The 15,618-nt window shown below is 37.9% G+C and overlaps 1 protein-coding gene, 2 long non-coding RNA genes and 1 pseudogene across 4 annotated transcripts; 1 reads left to right on the top strand and 3 right to left on the bottom strand.

Moving 5' to 3' along the window:
• Positions 1-3,453: 3,453 nt before the first annotated feature.
• Ostgamma (oligosaccharide transferase gamma subunit) lies at positions 3,454-8,169 on the bottom strand. Of its 2 annotated transcripts, none has more exons than XM_022845100.2 (5): positions 8,088-8,169; positions 7,616-7,751; positions 6,920-7,198; positions 6,249-6,362; positions 3,454-5,045 (listed from the first exon to the last, which is right to left on the bottom strand). In XM_022845100.2, exons 2-5 carry the CDS (start codon positions 7,694-7,696, stop codon positions 4,533-4,535), a joined length of 987 nt encoding a protein of 328 aa, XP_022700835.1. In that variant the 5' UTR covers positions 7,697-7,751; positions 8,088-8,169; the 3' UTR covers positions 3,454-4,532. The 2 variants fall into 2 exon arrangements, with proteins under 2 accessions (XP_022700835.1, XP_022700834.1); XM_022845099.2 differs by having other exon boundaries at positions 8,059-8,143.
• Positions 8,170-8,242: 73 nt separating this feature from the next.
• LOC111267103 (uncharacterized) lies at positions 8,243-9,904 on the top strand. Its single transcript, XR_002684415.2, has 2 exons — positions 8,243-8,416; positions 9,473-9,904. It is a non-coding gene; the product is annotated as an uncharacterized LOC111267103 (long non-coding RNA).
• A 2,777-nt stretch (positions 9,905-12,681) lies between these two features.
• LOC147752584 (uncharacterized) lies at positions 12,682-15,224 on the bottom strand. Its single transcript, XR_015313657.1, has 2 exons — positions 15,066-15,224; positions 12,682-12,862 (listed from the first exon to the last, which is right to left on the bottom strand). It is a non-coding gene; the product is annotated as an uncharacterized LOC147752584 (long non-coding RNA).
• Positions 12,993-15,095, bottom strand: LOC111267098 (putative aminopeptidase PLBD2 pseudogene; annotated as a pseudogene).
• Positions 15,225-15,618: the final 394 nt, after the last annotated feature.

The following is a 15,618-nucleotide window of genomic DNA, read 5'->3' as shown; positions in this document are numbered from 1 at the left end:
TACTGGGCTGACTCGCAGTTAGTAGGCAATGCTGCCGAACAGGCCGGCTGACTGACTACTGTTGACTACTGTTGAGTAGCTAACAATGATCACGAAATTTTTGCTCATATTATTTATTAGAGTCACGTCTCACTCAGATATTTTGCTACAGCAATTTTATATGATACCAGTAACTTTGTTTGACTTTCAATGTCAAGGGGATGCGCGAAGGATCTGTTTGACGAATAGAACGAAATGGCGGGTATAATTACTGTATTGAGGTTACTATTTCACAACCGATTTCAATTATAAAAAACGGACAGTATGTTAGGAGACTCACAATCGTTGCCTGCCGAATTCCGTAATCAAAAATTATTTATAGATGTATTTTTTTTTATAATTATAAAATACCTAAGCCATCAAAGTTTGGAAGCAATCTTCATGAAGATAGCCTTGGCTATACTATACTACTTATTTTCTCTGTCGTACGTATCAAATTTAAGCAGACAACGTTCCCACAAGAATATGGTCATGATAGTTTCTTATGATCATATTATTCAATCAATATACTGATATATTATCAAGTTTTGAGCTAAATCAAAAAGAACATTCTATCTAACAAAAGCATTTCCTATGGATTGGTGCGTAGACCAACTCCCATATATACGTATCAAACAGATATGCATCAACATCGTCCAAGAAAGAAGTGAGTAATATACCCTTAGCGAGCGTATCTAACTGTCCATTACAGTTCGTGTATGTATGTATGTATACGTAATTAAGTGCCACAAAATGCCTGAGTTGACCTTGGTTAAAACTGAGATAAACGATTTTATATGTACCACAAACAAGCGCAGAACGAAATCACATTTGCATAAATAACAATTAGGTAGGTAGCAATCCAAAAGCTTCCTCGAACATCAGCTTAAGCGTCAGTAATTTTGTATGCGAAATTGAGATTTGGAATATGACATTCGTCTGCAATAAACATAGCTAGGTGCGTTGGTTAATGATTATTGGAATTAAGTTAACTCACTAAGCTATTTTTCATAGCTGTAATGAATAGAACGGATTACGTAATTTTTTCGCAAAGTATTTAAATAGAGTTCGCTTTTTTCTGTTTTCTAGTGGACACAATTTTTACATCCCTTAACTTTGCAGCTGACCATGTTATTTTTTAAATTACATTTTGAATTTAATGGAAACCCCGCAATTGGCCAGTTGGGAGATCTAGTGAGAGATCCACGGAGTTCCTCTATCGACATCTAATAATAGGTTATAATAAAAAAATGGATAGGGGCGATGAATTATAGGATGAATGTGACAAGGTTAAATGAAACTGATATCTGCTTGTGCGTTACAATTATGAATAATATTACGTCATCATCGGAGCTCCACAGAGACAAAGCGAGAAGTCGTAGGAAATGGGCTTTAAACGAAAAAGCGCTTTCTAAGGTTATAGGATCTCGCAGATGCTAGAGGTAGCAAGTTAAGTAAAATCCATTGATTTCAGTGTCAAATATATTGGTCTTAAAAGGTTTCTTTGATATCTACCTCGACTTGGAGAACTTCTAGGCCAATTTAGTAATTCAGGAGAACCAAAAACATAAATCAAGTACATTCTACTCACTACCCTTAATCTTAGAGGGACTTCATATTTACTGTTTGTGCTTACCAAGTTATATAATAGTGTTAGTTAGGTATCCAAGAAACTAAGTAAAAGTTAGCCTTCGCACGCTCTGTGGCCAATTCAGTAAAGAACTGCTTCCTTATGGTAATCGATGGCAGGTGAATTTTGTATATTTAGTTGTTATATGTTACTCTTTCCTGTTGTTTATTGGTTTGAAAAAGGTGTACTTTCTCGAATTGTGTACACCGTGTGTACGTTTGACGCACGAAGAGGCTCCAGTTGCATTATTTGCTTTTATAGGTGGTTCTAAAGTTTTGTATAGCAACAGCTAATTCAATAGTAGAAATTGATTCCAGTTTGAAGAATTACGATATGTGGCCAAACTCGACCCTTGTAAAACAAATGATCCTAATGATGATTAGCTTCACATAAATAAGTGGTGAATGGCGCTCCACGCTTTGTCTTTCTGCTCATTTACGCATTTCTTGGAGCCCATGAGCAGACTATCGTATATAATGGTAACAGTAGGCATTGAACTATGGGGTTCTCCTTTCTAATTGAAATAATGCGGTTGTTTTCGTCGGTTGCAGTCAGAGGGACGGTATAGGCCTAGCACTGTCTACTTTAGCGATGTACTTTTCGACAACGGTAACTTTAGAACTTTGAATAGCCAGCGAGCAGAAGAGAAAATGTGAAATAACATAGCCCCATAGAAGTTTCTATTAGAAGGTTCTCAAGAACCTCTTACTAGTAACTTCTATCACAAAAAATACACACCCAGTGTAACGATATGCACAGTGGTATGTACTGGAAGGCGTACTGAAGCATCTTTCTGCATTGTACATATATATTCGACCTTCGGTAATTCGTTAGACCACTTCATTATTAATCATTCACTATACCTTTACTTACAAAGGTTATCACAAACTCATCATACGGCAAACTTTTCTTCTTTGACTTAAAAAGGTTAAGAATATGTATGTATCAAGTTCATTATGCTAAAGCAGGTATGTACTGACACGGCCCAAATTTAACACAAGAAAGTAGTGCCCTCAATGCGATGGAATTTTTACTGAGGAAATAATTCACAAAGCAGCTCTTACTACTTCTATTGCGAAACTCTTGAGATATTCAGCTCCGACGCCTTGGCAAACTTATCAAAAACAATTTGGCACAGACTAAAGATCTATGTACGGTCGAGATAAAAATTTGCAGAAAATAATTTCTGATATTTCAGCACTGTCGTTTCATGTCCGACCAAGTAAAAACATCTCCGCAAAAATATACTAAACAATCATAAACTAAATAGAAAGTAGGTCTGTTTCTGTCATTGGATCTTCCGTTTTTCTATTAATGCATCTATTACGTTCTTTTATTTGACTATAGCTCACTGGGCCTGTAGTAATGCATAGGTAAAAAGCGCTGACAAGGAATATACGTGACTGATCTTCGGCCTCTTACTGAAAACTCAGCAAGTTTCTGATTACCTTGTGTGCCTAACACCAGTCTTTGACTCTTAAGTTGGGACACAAGGATTAAAAAAAAATAAATTATTTTAAACGAACACGTATGTTACCCTGAAGAAAAATTAAATACTGAAGAATACCATTTTGAATAAATATATAGCGCCGAAGCCGAAGAGCCTAAACCGCGCCTGAATCATTTAATGAATACTGCGAATTGCGCAAATACACTTAGGCCCAAAGAGTGCGTTTTACTTAAACAAATTTGATACTTCATGCTTCTTGAACGTAAGCGAATATTAGAAAAATGTAAAGCATCATAATAAAACATGCATTATTTATGCCAAAGAAATTAATGTTATATGAAAAAATTGAGAAATGTTTGTTTTCCACTCTTCCGACTTTGCGCTACGGCAATCTTTATTCAAAATAAATAACTCTACAAATTTAATACATTTTTATATTTTCTAAGCATATTAACGCCTGGTTACATAACTAGCAGACATTCTTCTATTCATTCTGTACAACCATTCTTGCAGAAGTATCATTTCTCTGCCCACAACTATTCCCGGTAATTTTTCACTTAGTTAGGGAAAACACATTTTTCTCCAAGTTTCGATAGTAGGAAATGATTGTTGAAATGAGATAGTGCTCGAACCGGTAAGTGAAACAAGTGATTACTTCGGCATTGTAGGTATCGTTAAGGAGTCAATTCTTTTTTTGATATCCGCATAGCACCCCCTAGCATAGCATAGACTCCATCACTGCACTTATCGCTGCCGTTTAGATGTCATTACAAGCATTTGCCTAGGCTCGACTGGAGAAACCCCGAATCTCGCAATGTGTCATGTCATAACTCGCAATAATAGTGCCACCAGTATTACGACGGACGACAGGGGAGTAGACAGAAGTTTATTCCTTAATGCAAAGCAAAGCAGCTCACCACTTTTTATTAACTGCGCCTATTCAACTTTCTCTTTTTTGTCTTGATTTTGCTTGCAACATGTTATACGCCGGATATGGCAAACTTTTCTTGATAATGTTTTTAAAAATATTTAATACTTTTTATAATGAATGATATTTTCTTTTCAAAGAACAGTAGTACATAACACCTAGCCCTTACTCAATACGACCTTCTTACACATTTTCTTTTAGAGCAGGGAACTATGACACTTTAATTATTGTCATACAATTGTCATGCTAATCGCATATCGTATTTTTCTTTTTATCTCATTTCCATTCTAGAGTTTTCTCGTCACAGAAGTATGCTTCATGAAGTGGGCTTATTTAAAATACATACAAACAGCACATGCATATATGAATGTATTGTTTATTTGTGTGTATTAGTAGTGCGTTGATTCATGTTACTTTCATCATGTGCATCACATCGAAGGAAGAGGCTTTTTAGCGCGAGTGGGCCATGCAAGGGCGCGGCATGCGGATGGATCACTGGGGCTGCCTTAGCTGAACAGGAAGCTGTACGGATAGCCATGAGCCTTCGAACGGAAGGCTGACAATAGCGAACTAAAGAAGAACACAAATAGGCCGAGACCGCCCACGGCGAGTGCTGTTTTCTTCTTCGACTCGCCGCCAGGTACAAGCGGAGCCTCGTTCATAAGGATCATGCCAAGTACGACCGATGCGTACAGACCCATAATAATATACGATTCCATCACAAATTGTCCAGAACTCGAGCCATGGATGTAATTAATCCCAGTCTGGGTACGCTGCATAAGTGGTGGGCCCCGAATGTGGTTCCACATCTGACCAGAGATCATGGCGAAGACAATGCACAACGCAAATAGGCCCCAGGATGTACGATTGTAAAGAAACTCAAGATTATTTCGATGCATGTAGAGCAGCGCTCCTACAAGAAAGATGAGAATTAAGAGAGCGATGATTCCTGAATAGTTCGGCGGTCGGAATACTCGAATATTGATATCAGTTCTCTCCTGGATCCACTTAGCAAAAACCTAGGATAGAAACGAAAAAGAACTTTAGTAATTTTATTGTAGAATAAAAGATTGATTTGTTGTTTATTATTTTCGGGAAATATTTTCTACGAGTACGAGTCGTTCGTTAAATGATGACAATAAAAGAAAACAAGGCCGGGTAATAGCGATCGACACACACAACGCATTGAGTAAACAATATGGAATTTCTTCAATATATAATATGAGTAATTTCTTTGTCAATGACTCACAACAGCTTGAAGCAATATTGTATCTCTCATCTAAAACGAAATAATTGCCCAACATGTTGATAAGTAGAATTATCTGATTACGACATTATGCCGCTGCTAATGTCTTAATTGTTCTCACCAAAAACAGCGCTATGCTTTTACTGCAGCACTCTAGCACAGACATTTTTGGATTCATGCGTTCATTCAAACACCTTTTACCGTTAATGCATTTATTTGCATCATTAATCTCAACTATGTACGATGAGCCCTAATGTTACACTTATCCATTCACAATGATTACAATTCTACCCATTGTCTAAATTAGCTATCTAAAAACTCGCATCGGCGAGATAGCGACTGTGCGCGGCTCATAGGCCATTAATTTAAGTGTCCTTCACTTTACAATGCATTATTATGTCTGGCAGTGCTGTTGATATGATTTGCATTTGAGACATTCATCTTTTGCTTTTGTTTGTATTCTTAGTAATATTACCGAATATTTAAATTGCGTGACAAAGATCGATACCCTAAAAAATCTTTTCAATAATCTGTAAACAAGCTGCCATTAAAAAAAAGTGAGTAAATTTCGAAAAATCGAGCCTATAAGTTACCCAGAAGTTTGTTTTAAGCTGCTTAGTTCGAATGACTTATATTCAACACGCCTTATCCAGGTATTTTGAATCTAAGTATAAATAAATAAATCTATCTTTACTTTTTATGTCTGTAATACGTTTAACCTTTTCTGCAATCTGAACTGATTTTAATAAGGCTTGAATTTGCGAAATTTACGTTAAACTTCTTTCGCTAAACATACTTAAATATTCGGGACGCCTTAACTAAAAGACCTAAGTTCAAGCCAATTTGATAATCACGCGAAGATGAGCCTAAAATGTTACGTATTTTGCTACTGTAAAATGAAGCTGTCTAGAGAATAACCAAAAAACTGCACCGTCAAGTAAACAAAGAATAATATTTCCAATAATGGTGAACTCACCTCTGCTTGAAATCCGACTCGCTGAATGTCCATATTATCTCCTTTTTTCGGTTTACCTTTTTCCGGGAAATGCACAAAAATAGGTGCAGAGTTGAATCCCATTTGCTGGAACACCTGCCATCAGAGAACGAACATCAGATATTTGCAATCGTTGTGCTTAACATATTGACATGTGGTCAATGATCATTCATTATCTACCGTATAAATGTTATCTATACTACTATATATTATTACTATGTATATATTACTACTACTGCCTGCTCATTCGTATCAAAAATTTGCTAGGACTAAGAAAACAATGACAGGATAATTAATTAAAGTTGGCTGATACTTCAAAAAAGCAGCATATTAAATATAAGCAAAATCCTTTCTATAGGATATCTTAATAGGTAAAATAAACGTTTGCAACTAAAAGAGCATTATCAACGGCATTCAGTGAAGGAAGCTGCGCTTGCAATATGATTCTGTGTAGATCACTATCTGGGTACACATAAATAAGTGCATTAGGTTTCGAATTCAGTCCAAGGAATAATCACACCTACATTTCGCGTCATTTACATGGAGCAATTATTACTTTGGAAACATTCATTTCGGCGCCCTGTTTTGCTACTCAAACAAAAAGTCCGTAGGCTAAACAGAACAGTACGTAACCGACGAATCATACATCGTACCTCTTGGCCCTCATCGAAGTCAACCATGGCAAAGAAAAGTTTGTTGGTGAATGAGCCCGAGTATTTCCACGAGTTTGCAACGATGGTGAATTCTTCATTTGCCTGACGACAGATTGAACAACTTCGCATAGGAGAAAGTGCTGTGAACTGAACTATTATAGAATAATTTCTCGGAGCAGCCTTTACCAGTGTCCTGAACCGTTCGGCGTTCAGTCGGATTACAGCCCGCTTTGCACTCATACCCGTCAGCTGCTGAACCCGTTCCCCTAACGGTAGCGTCTAAAAATACCGTAAATTGAGAAAAAAACAATCGTAAACGATTTGATAGTTTCGATAGGCCATAAATTCTAAACATACAGTCAGAGGTTCTCCATTAAGTGGCTATGGAAAAATAAAAGAAGCTTTAGCATGCATTCTTCACTAGCACTACTAAAATTCATCAAAAATACCTGAATCTTTCATTCATTGTATTTCACAGTTGCGTGGCAATATCTATGATATACTGTTTGTTTCAGCACTCAGTAAGCACAAATCGTTGGCTCATAGAATTGCAACAGAAGAGTTACAGTTATTAAATATTCAATTAACAGTTATTTAACTGACGAAATATTTCAGCCTTTATGTAAAAGCTAGGTCGACAGGGCTCACAAATTTAATATGAACGAATAGTAGTTAATTGCAGGTTTCTTCCGTCACCTCTTTGACAAGTCGTCGTTGGGCTTCCACGAAGGCTGCCATAAAGGCCACCTGGGCCAAGAGCACCAGATTCCGCCGCATGTTTTCACTGCTGTCACTTTAATAGCTGCACAGGCACCGAGTTTTATAGACGCACCTAAAAACCTCAAAAAAATTCAATTAACACAGCAAGACAAGAGTCGACCATGTACTTCTAACTACACACTGGATCACTATCCACCCACATAGGCTACAAACGCCGGTGGTCGCCCGGTATCTTGACGTGGCTCTACAGTGGACAGCTGGAAACTAATCAAAACATTGAAATAGCAGCAAAGATCTAGATCCTCTTGCAAAACCTAATTGATTCAACTCAGTAAAGTAGTACTGAGCTCGCTTTGGCAGCATCTGACAACAACAACAAAGTACGTTTTATGGATCTGATAAAATTTCCTTCAACTCACAACATTGTATATGTATACGCAGATCTCACCGATAGTGAACGGCCCAAGAAGTCTTTCGGACAATGAGGGGTGCTTGAAGGCGCCCTATGGTGCTTAATCTATCGACGTATTGTTATGCCGTTCAAATTTTCGCGCGTTGCTCGAACTGGCAGAGTATTTGAAGTCATTTTGTCTGCTCTAAAGTCCGCTGAGCAGCCGCATCGCGACTGTGGTCATCATAAGCGAAGATCGACGTGCCGTACCAGTTTGACGATAGCCTGAAGGCTGTGTCGTGATAGATCTTGTAAATCAACGAGGGCGTCTTGACAAACTCGTAGAAAAATGCATTACGTGCGCAATGCTGTGCGGCCGTCAGTAGGTACGTTTAAAATAAAATAATTTGTAAATGTTATAGAACAGCAGGTGCTGTTGTAGAATTACCGTATAGTTCGTTGATACGTTTATCACCTTGAAATGTCCGTGAGAAGTTGGATGGTGTCTTATGGCTATAGTCACATTAGTCACCTCATTGTTACGATCCATTTCTTCCTACGCAAATAGGACGAACCAGTTGAACATAGTTATTTGTACAGCTTCTTGTCTTTATTTTTCTTCATAACAGCGCCGAAAAGCTACTTACTGTTGAGCCGGTTCGAGTTGAGTCCTTTGACACCAGCTCGTGTTTCACGCACGTTGAGTGTTTTGAGCTTATGCTCGAAGAATGGGTATAAGCATCAAATGCACTTTCTAAACTACGGGTGGAGGTTTTTGTATGAAAATTACGTTATCAATTGTTTTCCCCCATTTATTGAACAATATAAACATATAGTTAACAGCAAAACATACCTAAAAGCCTTTTCTTGTATACGAAACTTACATCTAACAGCAAAACATACCTAAAAGCCTTTTCTTATATACGAAACTTACATCTCTCGCTCGAAGAATAGTTCCCATCGATGTTTTGTTGTTTCGTGAAACGGTTACAAGTTTCTGCTGCTTTTAGTCATTTGCTTTGCTGTTTCTATCAGGCTGCTAGTTTCGGTGCAGTCATTATCCTACTTATTCGGCCGTAAGCGTTGTTTAGGTTACGATGGTTGGCCAAATGATGCCTAATCAGCACACTGATCATGATAATTGGTATTAAACAGTAGCTCAGAAAATTTAATGATAGTACTGATAAGTCGCTTTCGCTCATGGATACGAGTTTGCGTATCGCATTGGTTAGGATATATTAGGATAATTCATTATCAATATATGTGGATATCATCGTTTATTATACCTTTTGCTTTAATTATTTAACCGTTATATTTAAGTAGACATTTGCAATATCAGATTCGTTTTCTCCTAACAGGTATCTTCCCCTTCGTCATTATGTATATTTTATAACTTCTGTATTTTGTTGTGTCGTTATTTCTGCCCATGTATATGTTTACAGCATTCGCACGTTCAGCAAGCTATCACGTCGCAAAGATAAGTCAACCCGACTGCAGTGCACTGCTTAAACCTTCAGGAAGCTTTCAGCAGCTGAATGCTCAGAAGCAGTCGAAAAACAACGCTTTCATGGCTGGCGGCTCCCTCTTTGGTATAGCCAGCGGTGTCGCAGTCTATTTGATGGGTTTCATCGACTTCGTCGATCCTCCGAAAATCCCCAAATAGACAAAACAATTTCTTTCATCTTATTATGATGCTCCGCAGACATTTCTGTCGGTCGAATAGGGGCTATAAAATGTGCCATCATGGAATATACAGCTTATTATTGTTTGGCGCTATTCAAATAAGGATGAGAAGGAGTTCTGAGGAGTGAGGAACTGGTAAAGTAGTCGGTTTTAAAATAAATATGCACATCCTGTTTCAATCCAGAGAGTTATTCTGGTTTTATCATTTTTATGATTAATTTACGTTCAAATCGGTTTTGGGGCTACGGTTACAATTTAAGCAATTTTTCCTTTGTAAGGAAGTTGTGCGCTTCGCACATCGATTGGTGCGGCTGTCGTTGCTTAGTTATCACGGGCTTTATGGATAGTCACGAGTATTACATGTTCGCTGTCGTATTTTAAAGAATTGGCTTTGCTTCAAACACATGAGTGCATTTTCGAGTTATTCTTACATAAGAATCGGTTATTGCGATCACATAAAACCTAAAATAACTTGATTGCTATAAAATGTCACATTTTTAATTTCGGTAATGTTTACGGCTAATGACAAAGTATGAACTAAAAATGTATACCCGTGAAGATGGCTAGTCTACCAAATTTGTTTTTTAGATAGTGAAGTCGCTGTATTTTCTAGGTTTTAAATTACTTTAATATGTGTGAAACATTTGGGATACGGGGTTGGCTATCCTCTTGGGATCTTTCAACTGGATATGTTCAGTTTACCATTGACCCGACGATAGCGGTACTTCTCTCTCGTTTATGATGGAATTCGTGTTTCTGGGTTATCACTGCGTATCTAATTAGTTTTCGATGTGCGAAGCTTCTAAAAAGTTCTAAATAGGACTCACGTCTTTTTTAAGTTGTCACTTGACTATTGCAACTACTAGAGAGCAGGAACTAAAATACAGTATTGTTGTGGAAGCGATGTAGAGCTTTTTTCAGAATCGAAGTTCCGGCAACTGTGTAAGAGATTTTACATATTTTGGTGAACCCTGCTGATTTATTTTGATGAATTTCTGACATTTACGCGTAGTTGAAGTTCTTTGCTAGTATGGATTAGGTTAATTCCTCGCCTTACTGTGTTCGAGTGGCACATAAACGTCAGCAAATATGGAACGACTGTTTCAGAGTGCGATAACGATGTGGAATTCAGTACAGGCAAAGTTGACTGTAAACTTAGAGAAAAAAATACCACATCAAAGTAATAGAGAATTGCCCAGTACCAACTGAGGCCGGTAATTCTTTAATGTTTTGATTATGTTCAATACTCAGATATTATAGGTTTAAACAGTGAATTTAAGTTTATATATCTGTGAGTGCTACCTTTTTTGTATTCCGTTTGCCCACCTTCTGAAGGGAGCTCGATATTAGACTTATTTCACCATATAGAAAAACTCGTTTTTGTAGAAACATTATATACTTACTGTATATGCCCGCAGCATCAAGTGCAAATATACATTTTTTGAAAATAATTTGTAGTTGTCGCCATCTCAATCAAAAACGTCATGCTATTCTGAATTTGTAGCTACCGCCTCTGAGAAACGTGGCTTTTTTTTTAAACTGCATATTGCGGCATGAAAATATCAGTTCAAATAAGTATCCAGTTTCCACACCTTGCTCTGATATTACTTTTCACTGACACAGAAAACAAGATAGAGATTACGTGATCTAGTATATTATCTAGACTGATTTCATAGATCGATTATGAATAATCCATTTTCACACACACACGTGTCAACGAAATTGCGCGCTATTGCACAAGCTTCTATTCCTTTCGTATTTCCAAGATTCCTGCCTGATCGGATTTAACAGCCTTCTGCTTGCTGGACCTTTGTTTGTACAAAGTAAGCTTTGCGTTAGCTAGCTTAAGAGGGCAGTAGAGAATCTGCAAGACATACTACTCTTCTGTGCTCTTTACGAGTATGTAGAGTATCAGCAGAACCTCGAAAAAGTCTTTTTTTCGACCAAACCTAAACACGTTAAATAAAAGTGCGAATTGGAGAAACTATTGATAGCATGTCTATTGCTATATTCTATAATGTAGTTAGTCATAATAATCGAACTGCAATATGAAACTGCAGAGCGAAAAAAAAAAAAAAAGTGCAAAAAAACTCCGTACTATAGAATTATCTCTACAATAACCATACTCAGTAGTCCGGCTAGATTTGCTAGCATCATGGCATAGAACTTATTCTAGTACATGGTTAAGAGCCAATAATAGATAGTGACGTCCACAATGCTCTTTTAAGGGTTGGCATAAAGGTTCATTATGCATCATTGATGTTCTTTATGCGCCAAATGGCAGCAATAGGGAAGGAAGAATTATGATACGAGCGGTAACAGTAAGCGGATGTAACAGTTCGCTGGGATCATTGTTTTAGCGGATTAGTAATGCTGTGTTTACCGCAAGCATACGCCGGGAGCCCACTAAGTACCGTACATGCGTTCGCGCCATTCCAATAGATTAGTTTCGAAAATGTTTATCACAGTAGGCTTGATCTACGTTAATCCATGACCTTACTCATTTTTAACGAGATTAAAGATGGTTGAAGTTATATGGAGGTCCGCAGATGCGTTTACCGCGGCGCGCGTATAAAGAATTTTTGGTCATTCCTATAGGGCTAGAAGTAATAGAGGTTGGAAATGTCTCTATGAACAGGAGGATATAAGGAGGTCCAATATTTGTTTCTAGTCGCTAGTACAGTAGCAATGTTGTTAGTCAGCTTATTCAATATGTGACGTCTGTTTCCAAGAGTTCAAGTATCTTTACATTGGTGAAAATATTAGTGGTAGAAAAGGTCGTGTCGCTCTTGGTGACTGTTACTAGAACTAGTAATTTTTCACCTCGTTATATTAAAGTGCTTTACTACAAGTATGCATTTTTTTCAGAAAAGTGGTCTTTTGTTGATGAATAGTGTTTTTTGACCCTTTCTTTTCTTACTATGTTTCAGTAGTTCCACGCGCTATACTAAGAAATAGGCAAGTTGACTAACATCAATTGTTTATGTATAGAATTTTTATAATGAAACGTATTTAAATATACAGTCGCAAATTATTGCTAATTTATACAAATCTAAAAAGTACAAATCGTTTCGATGACTGAATCTAGCTCTGAAGGGAAGGTTGCAGGTATGGGACTCGCATCATCGTCGATCTTTTTCCGCTTATCCCTGAAAATACCGGAACCTAGTATTTATTACTTCGGTTCGAAGTTACCCTTTTAAAAACAGCTTATCTCATTATCTTTATGAAGCAAGAGAAAACTTTTAATGCTCCAAAGCTAACAAAATTCTCGAGCTCTTCCGGAACTTATTTATTGGATAAAAGTAAATTCGTATCAATCTCATACGTAATACAATCGATTCGCTTTTATGGCAGAAATAAACAAACTCAAAAAAATACATTTGGCGATGCAGCTGGATGTAAAGCTACGCTTCTTACACTTGTATATATATGGCTGCGTACTACCGTAGATTCGTGCTTATTGATAAAGAATATCATGCATTGCACTAAGATTCCTACATAACATATTCAATCTATGTTATTAATAAACCTTTGTTAATTGGTTAATTTAAGGTATTTTTATTGTACACAAAGCAGAACCTCGGCATCATCCTCAGAGTGTCCAAGAATGTCTCACAGTACCAAAATCGAACTTGTCAGGGTGCCCAAGGGGTCTATTACTGAACGCCGATTTACTCCAGTAAAAGACTGGTTGTTGATCCGATGTAGGGCCACAGATAGCATAAAAGGTGAGATCAGCTACTGAGTTAATATCAGTTACCTTCGCATCGATGGCACCTTCGGCTCGAAGTTTTATGTCGGTATCATCGTATTTTCCGTCAGGATCAACAAGGTCATAACGAGCGGCGATAGCATATACGGGACTGAAAGGCGGCGTGCAGTTGCATCGACTCAAAGGGTCGTTTTTGAAATCATTAAATCGCAACAAAGCAATCATAGAGGAAACATTTTTAACTCGGAATTGGTCCCTCTGAAATATTTTCGCTCTGTGGCAGGAGTCATAACTGTAACGATCGCCATACTTATTAAACTGGTCAAGATATCCACTTTCCTTATAAATCTGCGAAAAGTAAGGGATGTTGTAGCTCGCCCAATACTCCTGCTGAACAAGGACGTCGGTCATATCTCTGCTAACTACCAACGTGGGTAACTGCTCGAGCATCCAAAAAGTCCCATTACGCAAAACGATGGTATCACCTACACGGATGATATTCTTATAGTTAATTATGATCCATTGATTGTTATAAGTGCCTGAATTATGTTTTTGGAATTGACGCGTCCAGTGACAACCATCAAGGGCGATACGGTTAGCAGCCATAGCCCTGAAAGATGCCGGAACTGTTTCCTCACTTAAGAATTCATATTGGGTCTTATTGTAAATGTTATTTGTTGTTTCTGTCACCACTAGACCAGATGCTATCACGTAGAAGTCATCCATAGAGCTCAATTTGGCCGGATATGAGGGCATGGATATAGTAGCCCCGTTTACGCGCATCATGCTGCTAGCCGTAAGCCTAAAGTTCAGCGAATACCTTTTCTGTATACGTAACATTCCACGGTATACCCACCATGTCGTATGACCGACAAGTAGATCCTTCGGAGTTTTTTTTATTAACATGGAGCAAGGAGTTACTGAAGACAAACTTCCGTTATCAGGCCGCCGCCCTAATGCACTCTCCAGATCGTATAGAGCACCCTCATTATTGACGAAATACAGCTGATTTACTGTAGTATAAACATTCCCAGCATTAAGCGAAGAATTTCGATAGGCATCATCAAGCCCGGTCAGTTGTTTAAGTATTAGATATACTTGATTCCAAAAGGCTGATCTGGAACGCTCTTCGCGTGATCTTTCGTTCATCCATTCAAGCTGAGCCTGGAAATACTTCATTACCTTATCACAGTACTCCGTATTGTTCTTGCAGTAATCCGCAAATAAATTGTAGAGATGAGGTGTAATGAGGTGTCGGGTAAGGTCCGCCTCGACTACTCCAGCAGAATAAGCTGCCAGTTCATCGTCAAAATAAGGATTTGTGCGAATCTCCAGATATGACCATCCATCTTTAGCAATATCATCTTGAAAACTGCCCCAGACAATGGCGTTGGCTTCCTTACCCTCGATTAGCTTAAGATCACCAGAAGCCTTTATTACAGACACAAACCTCACATTGCTGCCTTCTTTCGGCACCGCTAATCTAAGGATACTACAGAAGACCCAGACCCACAATATTGATGGAAACATAATTCCTCACGGTATAAGCACAACCAACTTTTTGAATAATAGACGTTAGACACTTCATGCAGGACTGAATCTTTTTTTACACAGTGAACGGTTTCTCAGCGACTTACAGGACTCGGTTCATTCATTCCACTTAAAGATTGTGAATCGTCTGCTCGTTAGCTACCAGCGGAGCTGTACTTTGCTGCCAAAAACAGGCAAATGGCCGGTGACGAGTAGATCGAGTGACATCTTATATGCGTGGCACCAGTTCTCTCTTAAACATAATACTCTGTCTCTTTCAATTAAGTCTAATCCACAGTACCATTGCACTGCAATTGTGCAGTCCAAAGGAGTAACGCTAGCTGGGACAGTTGTAATTGCGCTTGGCACAAAATGTACCTTAAGCACTTTTCAGTAAAAGAAAATCATTTTGCCGGTGAAAAATTGGACGTCGTATTTTTTTTCCAATGGAAATACCCACCAAATATCCTTTTAACGGCGGAAATGCAACATAGATACAAATCGCCACAAACATGCCAATATCATTTTTCTACATATAATCGATAGCGTCGTAGCAAATTGCTTGACGGCTGGAGTTGGAATTGATTAAAGGTTCGATTTATATGTGCACCGAGTTGTAATTGAAAAGCTTATCAAATTTTCTACGGAACTTCATAAAAA

This window comes from Varroa jacobsoni, unplaced genomic scaffold (assembly GCF_002532875.2).
Source record: "Varroa jacobsoni isolate VJ856 unplaced genomic scaffold, vjacob_1.0 scaffold_1146, whole genome shotgun sequence".
NCBI lineage: Eukaryota > Metazoa > Arthropoda > Arachnida > Mesostigmata > Varroidae > Varroa > Varroa jacobsoni.
This window is presented reverse-complemented; position numbering and strand designations above follow the sequence as displayed.

Bases quoted from the DNA above. Each gene is read 5' to 3' on its own strand.
- Ostgamma (XM_022845100.2), bottom strand. From the start codon at position 7,696: ATGCGGCGGAATCTGGTGCTCTTGGCCCAGGTGGCCTTTATGGCAGCC. The intron at 7,199-7,615 runs GTGACGGAAGAA...CGGTATTTTTAG, and splicing joins AACGACGACTTGTCAAAGAG to ACGCTACCGTTAGGGGAACG. The intron at 6,363-6,919 runs GTACGATGTATG...CTCTGATGGCAG, and splicing joins ACTTCGATGAGGGCCAAGAG to GTGTTCCAGCAAATGGGATT.